Source organism: Globicephala melas, chromosome 1 (assembly GCF_963455315.2).
Source record: "Globicephala melas chromosome 1, mGloMel1.2, whole genome shotgun sequence".
Classification (NCBI taxonomy): Eukaryota; Metazoa; Chordata; class Mammalia; order Artiodactyla; family Delphinidae; genus Globicephala; species Globicephala melas.
In genome coordinates, this window is record NC_083314.1 from 59,045,234 (window position 1) to 59,062,020 (window position 16,787).

General features: G+C 35.5%; 1 protein-coding gene across 3 annotated transcripts in view; it reads left to right on the forward strand.

Annotated features, from left to right (window-relative positions):
• KIFAP3 (kinesin associated protein 3) overlaps nucleotides 1–8,523 on the forward strand; it is a 158,413-nt gene extending 149,890 nt beyond the window's left edge. For 2 of the 3 annotated variants that reach the window (XM_060296557.1, XM_030875504.2), the window contains one exon: nucleotides 7,940–8,523. In XM_060296557.1, the coding sequence (XP_060152540.1) occupies nucleotides 7,940–8,048 (109 nt within the window). In that variant the 3' untranslated portion in view covers nucleotides 8,049–8,523. Of the gene's footprint in view, nucleotides 1–3,913; nucleotides 3,983–7,939 lie in introns of all 3 variants that reach the window. The other variant, XM_030875507.2, reaches the window with a different exon arrangement.
• Nucleotides 8,524–16,787: the final 8,264 nt, after the last annotated feature.

Here is a 16,787-nt window from a genome sequence, read left to right on the forward strand (position 1 = left end):
CTAAGACCCTAGAAGAGGAGGATAGTCACCCATGAGGAACAGGAATCATACGCTTGCTTCATGAACACGCATGGGGTCAGAATTTATACTATACATTTAATTCAGGAAACCCCAAGTCAAGAAATTATCATTAAAATGGCTTCAGGACAGTGAAATTCCAGGACCTTGATATATTATAAACAAATACAGAACCTCTCTGTAGAAGTATCTCGAAGCGCAAGGGCCAGCAGACAGGCAAAAAAGAAAAAAATGACTAAGCTTGTGAAGAAAGGGACCGTCATGAAGAAGAATTGTCAGAGGCAACAGTAAAAGAGTAAGGATGCCCAAAACTGGAGTTAATAGAAGAATCTCAGTGAGACTATAAATTAAAAAAAAATAATAAAAAGGGATAGAAGACTTAATCCAAAGATGATATAATATGAAAAAGTACCAACTGTAACATCTCCACATAAAAAAATATAATCATTAAAATAGGCTCTGGAGATGGGTTAAATAACAGATTAAGATGTATAATAAGTGTAAATTGAATGGTATTAGAAGAGCGTCAGTGAAATGGAATTTCTTTCCATTTGGAATAAATCAGTGACTATTTTACACATGCTTCCTCCATCATTAGTACAAATTAGTTTTTATCTGAAGCATCTCAGTATAGTAACTAAATTGAAAGGATTTGTCCCCAAGATGGTATTTTCCCCTTAGAACTGACAGATGTCTTTTTCAAAAAAATTTTTTTAATAAGTTCCAGATGAGTACATTAAATACAACCTCCCACTACTCCTATCATTTATAATTTTGAAGAAAATATTACTTAGTTTGTTTTCACTAAAAATGATTCTTTAAAATTGATAACCATGCATATAAAAGATTAAGAGTAAAAGAAAACTAAATGGAAAATGACAGCTAAACTTAATACATATTGGTGAAACTCATTAAAAGACTGCTTCACTCTGCTCATTTTCTCTATAATACAAAGGCTCAAGTCAAAAGCAATCAGTAACACTTTTGAGCAACCTAAAATATATATTATTACATTTAAATTTATAGAAACAAGATGCTATTGACAGGTTCAATGAAAATTTTAGATGTTTTCCTATAATAGTAGTACTTTAACATGCAAGTTCATTACATTTTTCAGTGTCCAAGACAATCAACATCTTCTCTCATTTTTATACGCCTCCACATTCACAAAGCTTTTTTGCATATGAATGATAGTGATTCCTATTTAACTCTAAATTGTTTCACATATATAAAGACATCGATTATATGAAAAAGCAATGGAAACTACATTCCATCAATGTTAAATATGCTGAGAAGTTTAAATTTGATAAAGCTTGCTTTAAAACTTTGTAAAAGTACGATACTCGGTGATAAAACAAGCTCTCCATCTAGCGGTGGCTCTCTAAATTGCAAACATTTAGATCTTGATTTAGTAATATGTCACTATACAAATGTTAGGTATAATTTTATAGGGATTATGTCAGTCAATCCAGACTTCTCTTATTGCTATATATGAATTTCAAGAAAAAATGGTCTCTTCTGCCAGAATAGCCCATCTCTTCCTGTTCAGTACAGGGACAAACTATTTCTACAGTTTGATTTCATCTACATGGAATACTACAGCCTCTTATTTATTTGATGAAACATATCCCCATATTAAAGGGGCAAAAATTGTTTCATTCCAGTTAACTATAACCTCAAATTTTTGGCCAGTTTTGAAGTTCTTTCTCTTCATTCTCAGTTCCCAAATAGTAAATGTATAACTTAAAACTCCATTTCAAAAGAGAAAAGATACCATTTTTTGTCATGAAATGTAGCATATTTGATCATTGTTAGTTCTGCCAGTGCCTCTACAGACTCGCATTACTTCACATATGGACAGCCATAATATTCTTAAATGTTCCCCATCCTTTTGCCTCTCAACCCCTTGTTCCCCAATTATCTTTTTGAAACACAGAAGTAAGTTGTTCTTGGTCCCCTTCTTAAAAACACTGACAGCTCTCCAAAAGTATGTGGTTCTTAGTATGGCATATGAAGAGCTTTTAAAATCTAGTCCTAACCTCCCTTTCTAGCTTTATCTTCTGCTACTGCTTACATTGCAAACCTAAGACTTTGACCATAACAAATCATTTGCTCTTCTTCAGCACTTTCTCTTGCTCAGGCTGCCACACCATCAGGAATTATCTCTCTATCTCCACATGTGAAATCCTACTTGTCCTTTAAGATTCATCCATTCATGCAATCAAACACTTTTTGAAATCCCACGCCATGTCAGATACAGCACTAGATGCTGGTGATATAGCAATGAATAAGATAGTCCTTACCATTCATGGTGCTTACAATCTAATAGGAAATGAAGATAAAAAATAAAATATAATGTCAGGAAGTGACAGATACATTAAAATCAAAGCATTTTCTATAAAGGCTTTCTAGTTCTTGAGATCCTTCTGTAACAATTTGTACATATCTCTAATATACTCTCACATTATTTTATTTGGTCCTATTCTACTCTGTAGTAATTTATAAATGTACTAGGGTAATACAACACATTATTATCAGAATTTTGTTCCGTATTAGTTGCCTCCAATCCATGGTCAGGGACCATGTCTTGTTTATTATCGCCTTCCAAGCAACACATCTTTTTTTTTGACATTGACTTCCAACACTATACTTAACACATTGTAGAAAGTCATGTACTATTTGAATGGATGGGTGGATGGATGTACAAAAGATCACTATTACGTAGACCTAAATTTCCCATGACAAATCATACTTAAGCTGAAATTACTCTGATGATAAATTTATAACCTAGTTGGAAAGGAAGATAAACATATTGATTTTGGTTCTATGATCAGTATATTGGAGTAATTAATAAAAAGAATGAACTGTTCTAGGAGACTGTTACTAAATTATTTCATGCAGTGTTATAATGTCCTGGAGCTGTATCCTCCAAAAAATGTTAAGTCCTTTGACTTAACGATCCCAAAAGAATTCCAGCCTTCAGTATTATCTTATGGATCACAAAGATAGGTAGTTAATAAGTGTCATTGTTCCCTACTTGTAAGTATATTGTCATAAAGGATTTTGTCGTAGGGAGAATAGAATCCCCAAAGAAAGACCCAAGCTAAAAAGATGAAATTCAACATGGTAGTTGTAAGTTATAAATTTCATGTGTGTCTGTATGTATATACACACACAACTATACACACACATATACAGTCAATGTAAGCCATTTTGTGATAATGCCTCCTTAAAAATTTTGTTCAGGATCAACACAGTTTTGGCCTACATTAGCAGAGAGTCAGAAATGGGATCTCGTTTTTATCTTCTGTACTGGTTTCAGACCATATCATAAGTACCACATTGTTTTCAGCTTCTTTATTTTAAGGTTAATACTGAAAAAATTGAAATACTTTAGAAAACAAATGATTTTAGAGACCATGTCATGAGGATTGATTAAATGAGAGTTGTGAAATAGTCATATTAAGGAATAATTAGACTTCTTGTATGGTTTGAGAAGGTAATTCTAGGACTCATAGAACCAGATTTCAGATGGGTGTTAATGAAGAACTTTCTCATAGTTTGGTAAGTCTGTAGAAGGAACGAACTGCCTTGACAATGTAGAGTTATGGAGGTGTTATGACAAGAGCTGTATAGACCCTGTCAAGGATGTTGTGAATGAAAGAGTACACTAGAGTATTTCTAAAAATGTTTCCAAGTCAAAGATTCTATGAGCCTATGAAAAGAGAACTTGGCTTGAATGTATCCTTTTTTTTTTTCCTGTGTTATTCACTAATATATTCATTATGTGCTTTGCATTCATTTTGCTGACCTGGAAGTTTCAAAGAAGAAAAAGACTTGTATTGCTTTTTATCTAACTTTAATAAAATAATGATAATACTTTTCACTTATGCAGCACTTTTCACCCAAGGATTTCAAAGGGCTTTACAAATATGCACTAATTAAGCCTCACAAACAGCCAGAGGTAGGTGATTTTCTTTCCTTTCTACAGGAATGTCAATTCTGACACAGAAGTTTAATCAGAGCCTCGGAGTGCCTAGAATTCCTTACTGGCTGCCATTCCCTTTGTAATATGCTGCATGTGAAGCATCACTTGTCATGTCTGGATTTCTTTTTTTCACCCTTCTCTGAATCATCTCAAGTTTAGAATTCTAATGAATGATGTTGAAAATTTGTTTGAAGCCTTGTAAATATTACAGAAAACTTAGTCTTCTGCTTGCTGAATGCTAATTAGATTTCTAAATGTTTGTTTAAAAATAAAACCTAGGTGTGGTTTTATATTTGTTGTTGAATTTTAAATATATATTTTTTACTTATAAAGAATTTGTCATTTTTTCTAAGTACCCCAAAATCATTGTTCTTAGGACATAAAAGTTAATGGCAGATGGATTTGGGGGCCTTACCTTTCCTAGTTGTCTTTTCACAACAAACAGTGACCATTTTCTTTAGACTAGAATTATATATTTTCAAGAAGCAGTATTGCATTTTGGTATTTTTCTAATTTAAAGGTCCAAAATATATCTAGACATTGAGGATAAAGGTTAAATGACGCTACATAATTAGTCTTGTAAAGAAAAAGTGGTCTAGTAGTAGCATATTCTACTCGAAAGGGACACACAGCTTTTTTATATAGTTTAGGAGTACCAGGAAGAGAATATGTACGTATGGAGACACACATGCAGTGTTGGATTAAATTCCAATATAAATAGCCAAATATACAAACTCTTCTCTGAAGCAGGATGGTCACACAGGGCACGAGCAGGTACAGCATATCACAACTTAGTTTCTGTTGGTTCTGAGGGTCCCTGTTGAGGGCATGCAAGTGGCTTTAATACTGTGTACTCTAAGTCAAGTCTTAGTGGATCAGGAAAGGACAATTTTTGCTGTGATACTTCCTTTTATATTCACGTTTCTGTCCCCTTCCAGAAGAATTTATATAATCCATCTGCTTCTATTGGGAAAACTTACATTAGGCTCTCCTGGTTTGAACCAGATTCAGCATTAACAAGGCTACATCCTTATCCCAAGGGAGAAAGTAGAGTAAGAGTTCACATGTCCCAGAAGAATATCTATCTCCAGGTTTTAACAGCCTGAAAAGTCCAATTTCCTCACTATATTAGAACCAAATGAGAGACTAAAGAATCAAACTATTCTGTATCAGAGTGAATTTTATTTAAAAGATATTAATTGTAGGGATATGGTTGATCTTTCATGATACAAAAGGATATAGAACTTAGAGTACCACCAGAGTACCCACACTGGTCATAATGTTTCACATATTCTTTAAACAGCGATTTGATCTATGATACATGATGGATAATTCCAGAAAAGCTCATTTTAAGAGTTGGTCTCAAATTCTCCTATTTGAAAAATTTCCCCATATGATATTTATGGAAGTTCACAAAAATTTGGTTTTTACATTGTAATACAGAAGTCTCTGGGTTAACTATTGAGTGCATAAATAGAAGTTTATTGCAGTAAACCTGCAGGCTCAGAAAACTCAAACTCAACAGTGTTCAAGATTTGGTCTTACTTTCACTGACTTGGGGATGCATATTCTTACCAAAAATTGTGACTAACATATTTTTTAAAAATCCATTTGTCAATTTACAATGAAAGTATAACCAGCAGGCAGATCAGATATGTCTTAAGTTTATTCTTTACCCTGTTGGCAAGCCATATGAGAAAACAGTAATCAGAAATTTGTTTATTGGTCATAGAAATTTAAAAGTTTTGCAGTTTGAATGTGTAATAACTTTAGACTCAGAACCTTTGTTAATGCCCCTTCCTCAATGAGGACAAGCCTGCCAAAAAGGTCATATATTCCTGATGGTGTTATAGGTCACCCCAAGGGATTGCTTGGGTTGGTTCCACTACAGCATTGCCTCTGAGGAGCTCCTTGTTCTGTGCCAACATGGCTGACAGACACCCTTCTCAGTACCGTCATCTTCTTTTAGGTAGAATTACAGTCATATTGTTCCTCTGTGAGATGTTCTGTTTTGAAGGTACTTTCGCATATTTCTTCACTGATCAACCATATGCCTCTTGTTTCCAAATTCTTAAAAGAGATCTCACCACAGCCCCTAGATTAATAAACAAAGACAAAATTAACTTGAGTTTTACCGAAGTCTGCTGCTATTCAGCCTCAGAAGAGATGCTAAAACATGTAAAGAGTGGCTGAAGGCAGGTAATAAGTAGAAAGCTGAAAAAGGAAGGAGCTGAAATCCACAAGCTCTATAGTCATCCTTTATATAACTGAGAGTTGTTTAGATACATGAGTATTTGTTAGCCTTAGTGCTTCAGCAGAAAATTTTTCAATGGCCAACTTTTCCTCTAATTTTAAACTGATACAGGTGTGTCTTAGTCGTGGGCTCCATTAATTTCTAAAACATCTTTAAAGCTACCTCTAGAGTAATATTTCCCTTCATCAGAAAATTTAATCTTTCTTTCCATGGGACCAAAGTAGGAAAAGCATACTTGTATTTTGCCATTTCAAAATAAAATTCAGACTTAAAACTTTCAAACAACTTTTAGAAATTACAGACACAGTTTTTGATATAGAAGGAACCCAAAAGTTTGATTTGTCCAGGATCGTTCACTACAAATGCTAACCTAAACCTTATATTTCAGAAATTCCATTCCCCTAAGAGGTAGATTCACATGAATTATATGCCCTTTACTTTTAGTATTTAATCCTATTCCAACACACACACACACACACACACACACACACACACACACACACACGCACACAAATTATTTAAAACCTTAACATTTTAATCGTTACTTCTAAAGCGTTTTAACTTAATCTCACTTTGAGTTGTGAGAAGAAATCAGTGCCTGTATGAATATATTTTTTAATCATATTGAGATTTTGCTGATAAAGGGAAAAGTATCTTTCCATCTAGCATTATCTGGAATAATCTTAAATCATTTAAATATATTTATTTTTTCAAAGCTTACATTTCTGGGTTATAAATAATTTCTTTTGATTGGAAATAAACTCACTAGCATTCACTGCATGCGCTATGCATGAGCATGTTATAGCTGCCATATTTGCCTGGCAAAATAATATCTTGTCATTTCGCTAAGTGTTAATAATTCTCTGACTCTTTAAAAGTACTTTTTCTTCTAAATGTATTAATAGATGAAAGAAGAATTTTTAAAGTAACATCAGTTTATCCGTGTTTCAATCCACCTTTTTAACTCTGAAGGTTATCTTTGGGCTTCTGTTATTTCCATAGAATAAATTTATCATTTATAAATTTGTAATCCAAAATTTATAATTTGCTTGCTGTAACTCAAAACATGTACTATTTAGTAATTTTTTTGCATTGAGGAGTCAGAAGAAGAATTTGCATATCAAATCTGGCTAACTTTCAAATTTTGTAAAATTCTTTGTCTTCTTTTAGTCATAGGCTTATGGTATGATTTGGCTCAAGTGAGAGTTTACTGCTAAAACTCAATTGCATGTCCTTACTAATAGTGGATTAATCCTATGAAATAGAGATCTTATTATAAATAACAAAACTCACTTTACTACAGTTTTAACTTTATCATTCCCTAGCAGTGTATTACTGATAGTTGCTAACATGTAAAATATTTTCACATTCTGGCATAAACGCCATGTATGAGTGTAATTCATTAAAACGTTTCTGATCTCTCTTTCTCTTTGTCTTGAATGGTACCTGATGACAGAGGTTTTCAACATTTTTAACAGAAGTTATTAGAATTAAATATTTATTAAACACATTTTTATGACTACAGTAATTTAAAGAAGAAAAAATGTTAATGATAGCCAGCCACATAAGTCACTTTTGCTGCTAGGAAGAGAATTTTGGAGGTATAAAGTTCCAGGCCTCTTCTTTGACCTGCATTGGAATGAAAAATATAATAGATTATTCCTTTTTTCTCTTTTTAGCCTTGGAATGGATGGCTTTGGCCAATCGGTTGGCATTCTTGGACGCCCTGCCACAGCTTATGGATTCCGCCCTGATGAACCTTACTACTATGGCTATGGATCTCGATAAAGTCATCCCTCTCCATCTGTGCTCTCAGCTTAGAAGAGATCTGTGTGGGTTGGGTTAACTTTGAATCTTGGCCTAATAATGCATGTTGATACTATTGCGGGTCTGTGTTTCTTTTTACTTTTCCATACTGTTAGCTGCAGGTTAACTTCGACCCCTTCCGTCCTGTGTTAAGTACAGTTGATGCTTGACACTGTTCACTCATCAAACCACATCCTGATGCCGAATAATATTTACCATGAGACTCAAAAGTGAATGCTGAAAAGCAACTAGACTGGAAAACAAACACTACATTATGTACATTAATTGACTAATTTAATTTCTATTAAAAAGAAGCATAAAGTACAAATGAATTAGCAAAAGTCATGTGTTTCTATTTAATGTGTTTTATTAGGAGTTACATGCTTATGTAGAGTGCATATAATTTTTTTTTCCTGTCCTTTTTTTCCCCTTATAAACGCTTAAGTATTTCACGTGATATGTGCTACCTTTAAAATTTATAAAAAGAGTATCACCTTTTTTATTTCATGCCATGTGCCTGAAAGGTTGCTTCCCAAAGTTATTAACTATGATTTTTTGATTAACAGTGGAACATACGCCATAATTATGTTATATGTGAGTAGAGTTTCTTCAGCAATTAATTCAAATTAATTTTGTCTTTCTGATTTTTATACAGAAAACCTAGGACATCTATTAGTATACATGAAACTAGATTGGCATTGGGTTTTTAAATTTTATTATTCATGAAGTCTAAAATATGGAAAAGCTAATTATGTCTCACTGAAGAAAACTAAGGAACAAAATATTTTGCTCACTTAGATACCTGTTTCCCATTTGTTCACTTGTTTTTACAAGATTTAGGTAGTAAGAAATGGAAAGACATAATAATGAGTTGTGAAAATAACTCATGCATGTTATAGTATGGAAATATTTACTTGAAAAACAGAGCAAATTAAATAATTACAATCTACAGATATTTCCTTGAGCGCCTGCTGTGGAAGAAATTATATGAGGCTTTGAAGTAAATACATAGATCAAAGACAAGAATTTAAAATCTCATTGGTCTACTATACTAGTTATTGGGCTTCATTTATATTTTAAGCATAGAATAGTAGAGCTGGAAAGGACCTTTGAAATAATTCAGTCCATCTATTTATTTGGGAAACCAATCCCATAGAGATTTAAAATATAGTCAACAGATATTAACTACCTGCTATGTATAAGGAAGTATATCATGCTCCTTAGGGAATAAGTGAATCTAAGATATGATCTGTGTCTTTGAACTCACAACCCAATTGATCTTTCTGAAAACATGTATTTATTTGTCTTGGTTTCTATTTTAACTATAGAATATTAAAGCTGGAAAGGGCCTTAGAAACAACCCTATCAAACTCTTTTCAGTTGGAAAAACCATGCCAGGAGAAATTAAATGACTTCCCCAAGCTTATGTATTTAGTCTTTGACATAACCTGTCTTCATGCTTCCAATCCAGTAACCTCAATTAGTAAGTATCGTGCCTTATTACTTGTCATATGTACAAAGTATAAATACAAATAAGAAGTGACATTATTAGAAAGATAAAGCAAACATTCTATAACTTAACTTCCCTCATACCATTATAAACTGATTTAGGAAGAACATCCACAACAATTCATAACATTTCCAGGGCTGGTCTCCAGGGTTTACATACCACATACGCATTCTCCCTGTATATTTTTTTCATTATTTTAGGACTTCACAGAATTAGAAATTGTGATCTTTCCACTCAAGCATGGACTGATTTACCTTTGCATTATTTATGAAGGAAAATTTTACTAAAGGAATAAGGAAGAATATCTAAAATTCTTACATACTTCAGAGAACAAAAGGTTTTGGCCTTGGGCACTTTTAGAAATACTATTTATATGTAAGTCAGATATCCTGGACTTACCAGATTTTGTCTACAAATTAAAGTCATGTTTACTTTAAGAGCTAAATTGCCATGGCCTCAAGCCATAGTTTATAGCTGGAAATTATTTCTTCTCAAGAGTTTTCTGCCCTTTCTGAGAGTTTTCTAAGGCGCTTTCTCACATGGGGCCAAGAATAGGTTCCTCATGTTCTGTTTCCTCCCCTTGTCCCTACACTGCTTCGTCTAGGCTGTTCATCTTCATGAGATCACAGCTGCCCTCTTCTTGGGAGAGCCACCACTACTTTCACTCAGGACTTGGAGAAGAGAACACTGCTCCACCCTTTCCTGGCCCCTTCCATATGTGTGACACACCTATTGCTTAATTCTGCACAGCACAATAGAACTGAAGCCATATATCCTGTCATGACTTTACAGGAACCTCAGAAATGGTAGATGAGGTACATCACACAAAATAACTTGCTACTATTACTAGTTGTAGCTACGATCAGAGGTTACAGTCACTAGGCTCTCACTTGGTGTTATGTTGCAGGGCTTACTCCGTGCCACCAGAAATATGCCAAGAATCTTTAGGACTCAAAGACTAAGCCAAATTGTCAGAAGGTCTCAGAGAAAAGAGGATGCTTTTTCTTCAACCCAATTGAAGGCCTATTTTTCAGAGTCTTTGTTTCTTGTTACAAGATTTTTTATTAGCTGCCTGATCTTCAGGATTTTAAAGACCTTGCATATTTTAAGTCATGAAACAGAGAAAAAGAGAGAAATATAAATTGATCTTCCTACTTTTTGCCAAGTGGTACCTGGAGGGTTTTTTCCAAATCTAGCCAATTTGTCCTGGTTATTGGCAGATCTTCCCAAATTCTATCATTGAGGATACATCAACGTTTTTAGTGAGGTGAGTTTGTCCTTTTGTGTCTTTGTTGCTAGTTTAATGAGAATTTGGAAAATATGGTGTCTCCTCAGATATCTAAAATCCCACATACACATTCTAGCCAGGTACCTGACAGTCTACTAGATTGAAGGGATAACATTAAGCTTCAATATATGTTCTCTATGGAGTATAGCAGAACCTCCCGACTATTTGGGATAAAGACTTGCATGAAATAGAGAGGCATTAAAGAATAGAATTAATAACACTGAGAAAAATCAGTGATAAAGAAAAATTTGATAAGCTCTCTGAGAAGGCAGAAGAAAATAACATAGATTAAATAATATATAAAAAATAATATAGAAGGTAAAAATCAGAGCACCAATATTTGGCTGGTTGGTTTTCCAAGAAAAGAGTTTTTGTTTTTTTAAGGTACAGGAATAACAGCCAAAGATAATAGAAGAAAATATTACTGAGCTGAAAAGGATTTTTATCCCTGCAATATGTGAACCATTTTTTAAAATGGATACTGACATCTATTTTGACATAGAGAAGTTCTTGATAAAAATGAATTAAAATTTCCATAAGAATCCTGAAAAGAAAGACAAAATACCTTCAGAGAAATTGACTGCCCTTAGACTTTTGACATTAAGTGGCAGAAGATAGTGGAGTCTGATCCATAAGGTGGTTTCAGTGAGATTTAGAACTCAAAAATACCATACTTGATCAATTTCTTTCTTCTTTTTTGTGTTTTGTTTGTTCTGGGTTTTTTTTTATTTGTTTATTTTAGTTTTTTGTTTTGTGAAGGAGATGGATATTCTTAAGTGAGAAAAATCTCATAGGAAAACAAAATGGCCTATATGGTCTGAGCCTTTTGTAAAGAGAAATCTCCCCTAAAAATTCAAACATGTTTGAACATCTTTGAACGTGGAGTTCAAACTTATACTATCTGTATAGTATTGGAAACCCTGGAGCACCTGGCAGAAACAAACGCAAATCTCCAGAGAAATATACCTTCAACCCAGGTTTCACAGAATTCTCACAGATGGAGATCAACTGAACATGCGCTCACATGGAAAGATTGCAAAGCACATGAGGAAAGAAGCCACAATGAGAGAGAAAGCAGAGACAACAAACAAAAAGGCACCTTCCCCCAGCAGATATTGGAATTTTCATACAGAGAATATGTTTAAATGTGTTTAAAATATTTAAAGAAAGGGGATGTTAAACATGGTCAAGAAATAAAAGACAAATGGGAAACTAGAAATATATTGATATTTCAAGTTCAATGGGTGAGTTAAATTAGACACAGTTGAGTAAGATAATAAAGTTAGATTTTTGAAAAAGTAGCCAGAATGTATGAGTTATAAAGATATAGGAATATAAGCAATTATGGGACATCAAATATAGGTGGAAAGTTCTAGAAGAAGAGAATAAAGGGATGAGGCAATACTTGAAGAAATAATTTTCTAAAATAACAAAAGATGAATATATCTTCAAAATGAGTGTCTTAGTCTGTTTAAACCACTAAAACAATACCACAGACTGTATGGGTTATAATCAACAAGCATTTCTTTCTCACAGGAAGTCCAAGATCATGGTGTTGGCAAATTTGGTGTGGTGGCTAGTAAGGACCCACTTTCTGTTTCATAGATGACACCTTCTGTGTCTTCACATGATGAAAGAGGATAAGGGATCTCTTTGGAGCCTCTTTTATAAGAGCACTAATCCCATTCATGAGGGCTCCACCCTCATGACCTGAGCACCTTCCAACAACTCTATTTCCTAATATCAACCCACCTTGAGGGTTAGATTTCAGCATATGAGTTGTGCAGGGGCACAAACATTCAGGTCACAGCAATGAGGAAGAACACCAAATCTGAAGACAGGAAACACACACACACATATAGATGTACCAGCATGAAACTGAAGCATATCAAAGAAAAAGAAGAAAAAATCCAGAGAGAAAGAAAATTTACAAAGATACTATAATTGGGCTGACAATGATGGAAGCAAATAGCCAGTAGAAGAATATCTTCAATGAGTTGATAGAAAATAACTGGTCACCTATAATTGTATATTCAGTTAAACTCATTCCAGTATAAAAGGAGATTGAGTAAACATAAGCAAGCTTCTGGTTTTGCCAGCAATCCTTGGCGTTCCTTGGCTGGTAAATGCAGCACTCCAGTACCATCACTATCTTCCTTCTGTGTCTTCACATCATCTTCCCTCTGCATGTCTGTCTCTGTGTCCAAATTTCCCCTTCCTATAAGAATACCAGTCATATTGGATTAGGGTCCACCCAAAGATCTTATTTGAACTTGATTACCTCTCTAAAGACCCTATTTCCAAATAAGGCCACTTTGAGGTACTGGAGTTAGGACTTCAACATATATTTTGGAGGGGAGGCAATTCAACCCATAACAATATGCATATGCCGAAGAGTGTAGGAATAAGTTTCCTTTGTCCCACTGATGTTTTATAATCTCTGCTCGCCAAATTGCTCGAAACCAGTGATAAACAGAATATCTTAAAAGCAGGCAGAGGTTCAAAAAAAATAGACACATAGAGTGGATCAAAGATGAAGATGGCAGCAAATTTCTCATCAGAAACAATGTAAACAGGGAGACAGTGGAGCACTATCTTTAACAGTAATGAGAGGATAAATTGTCAACCTAGAATTCTATACCCAGTGAAAATGCTTTCCAAGAATGAAGGTGAGAAAAGACATGTTCAGGCATACAAAAGCTGAAAGAAGTTATCACCAGCAGAGCCACACTACAAACGTTAAAGGAAGTCTTTCAGGCAGAAGAAAAAATGATACCAGATGAAATATGGATCTCCACAAAAAAACTAAGAGCGCTGAAAAAGGTAGCTAAGGGGCAAATATTTCCTATCTTCCTGGTGTTGGACTTAGAAGCTCCTACCATAAATCACTTATGGCATGGGGTGTGGGGGAGGAGGATAGGTAAAGGAAGGGAAAGGAGGAAGAAAGGAACAGAGGAGGAAACAACAGGAGGAGGAGGTAAAAGAGAAGAATGTCTGCTTAGTATTAGGCTAGTGAAAGGCTATGTGACTGACTTTGGCTCTCCAGAAGAATCTTAATTTTCCTATCAGGTATTTTCTCAGGAAAATTAATTTCTTCTCACAAAGAGCAAATAATCACATCAGACTACAGAGTTCTGCCCCAGCTCATGTTTGAGATGATTCTCTTTCTCACCCATTAGTAGGAGTAAAATGATGCTTGCTCAAACTCCATTGAATAATTTCGCTAGTTCAGTGGATCTCAAACATTAGCATACATGAGAATCAAGTGGAGGGCTTCCCAGACCACATTTCTGGGCCATATCCCAGTATTTCTGATTCAGTAGGTCTGGGATGGGGCCCCAAATTTTGCATTTCTAGTAAGTCCCCTAGGTGATGCTGCTGCTTCTGATCAAGGACCACACTTTTGAGAACCATTGCATTAGTTCATAGGGTGGGTACTATTTTTTATACCAGTATGCATTCAATAGAATCACCTGAGGAGTTTTTAAAAAATTCAGGTACCCGAACTCCAGCTCAAACCAATTAAATAATAATCTCTGGGACAGGAGCCCAAGAATCATGGTTTAAAAGTTCCTCTGGGTGATTTTAATGTACAGCTAGCGTTGATAATCACTGATTTACAGGAAACCAGTAAATATGCAGGGACTCCCACATGGAGCATGTTTTAAATGGCTGTGTGCACGTCCGTCCACCTAAGTTATAGGTTGTGGATGAGTAGGGATGTTGTGAGCATGAAATTCCTGTGCTGGTAGATAACTATATCTGTAACACTTATTGCAGCACATGTGGCAGATGCTGATGTTTTGATGCTCCTATAGTTATTATATGTAATTCAGGCACCAAGACACAGGGATTCTGCTTCCACATAAAGCAGCCACAGCAAAAAGCACCAGCCTGAAAACCTACAAACACACAATGCAGTGCACACAAAACCAACTGCCCTAATGGCCATCACAAATGGGGGTTGAGTTGCACAACTGGTCGTAAGTATTGTCATTGTCCCTGAATACAAGTGTAGGGCAGTAAGTCAATACTGCTTCTTGCCACCTACATCAGAAGTCCTTAGAATCCATCTACCATGTTCCCTCGGAAATAGTACCCTAGGAACACAATCCTAGGACCTATTTGTAGTATCTGTCAAGCTGGGACACCAAATTAGAATATATTTGGTTGGCTTTCACTAGTTTAGATCCCAATTTTTACATGTCAGTTACTTATAAGGGTGGTGCCCAACTCTCAGGATGTTGTCTGAACCCACCTTCCTAATACTTCCATGAAAAGAATCAGTGATGGATAGAACTCCTGTTGCCTCAGTTTTCCTTTTTACAGGCTCAGGGTTCAGGTTGCAGCATCTATTTCAAAGAGTTGCTATATTTAGAAACTTCTTCCTCATCAACTGAGCATCTACATATAACACCAGTGCTTGTGATTGTTTTCCTACACCGGTTTTCCTTTAATTACCTAGCCATTTTGTTTTCATCTCTTTGACTGTAGGTTAGTCCATTATTTATAGCCCACCAGCCACGTGGCTTCCTGTGCTGTCTGTATTGAGATTGCGTGGAGCTAAGCATATTGTGCCAATTAGCTTAGTCCTTCTACAAGGGAATCATCAGAGGGAAGCAAGAAGCCTAGTGTTTAACCTAATTCCAGGTTATGGTGGCATTGCTATCCTTGACCCACAAGTAGTCTTTGTGTTTCCTCTGTTCATCCTGCCAGTGTTGTTTATTTTTAGCAGAGGCTCCCCTCTGATCTCAATTGACATAGCCATCCCTCAGAATAGGAGAGGACCAGTGTTTGTCTTGCCACCTGCTTGTGAACGTAATAGTTCGGCCCTTTCCTTAAAGCACCATTGTCATTTTAATCAGACCAGGATCTAGGCCATCATTCTGGACTGTTCAGAGTTTTAACTGATCCGAAGTATAATTAGAAGCTTTGCTGCTATGGCTGTAGGCACCAGACCCATGAGGGCTTTCAATTCACATAGGTCCAACTAGATAGAAAGTGGTTGTTTTTCTAAGGATATGAATTTGTCTATGTCCCCTGAAATTCCTTACATCAAAATCCCACTGGTGGCTGCTGCTCTTTTCCTGACCCTACAGGGATCATCCTGAGATCTAAGATCCAAAGCCCACTGTGAGTAATACCACTAAAGAAAATTCTGGGACAGATAGAGTCAGCTATTTTTAATTGGTCTTATATCATTCAGAGTTTGATCAGGAAAACAGAACCACTCTGAGTGATATAGCATATGGAATTTATTACAGGAATTAGACTTTATATAATTGTGGGAGCCAATAGAGAAGTCTTTGAAAAACTGCTTCTTCTTAGTTGTGCAGGGTTTGAAGTTGCTATAGGTCAGCTGAACTAGCAGTTGGGAATGGAATAGAGAACACTCCCGGGGAGCAAATCTAGACCTTAACTAAGGAACACTCCCTGACCCCAAAGTAAAAGGAATTAGCAAATGCTCCTGGCAGGATTTCAGATTTGCCATGAACCAACAATTCCCATTGCTCCCCTTTTTGAGTAGGAGTGTCCTTTGTGGTTATCCTGTCCCTGTCTCACCACTGCATATTGGGTGGGAGTAGAGGGGTGATGTGGCAGATAACTTACTTCAGTTCACAAGTCTCTGAATCAAGAGAAGCCGTAATAGAGGAGAACCTGAAAATCACACCCAAGGAGTCTCATCCTCACCTGAATATGATTTTGATGAGAAGCTCCTGTACTTCAAGCCAGAGCCTAATGCCATAATGGTAGGTGACTTTTGGGGGGAAAATTAAGTATATTTTGTATGTGGACAGAGTATAAATAATGTGGTCATACGGCTATGTGTATTGATTGAAAAAGATGGCCATGGTATTTTTCTGCTCCTCTCAACGTGAGACGGACTCTGTTTCTTCACTTCTTGAATTTGGACTCACCTTGT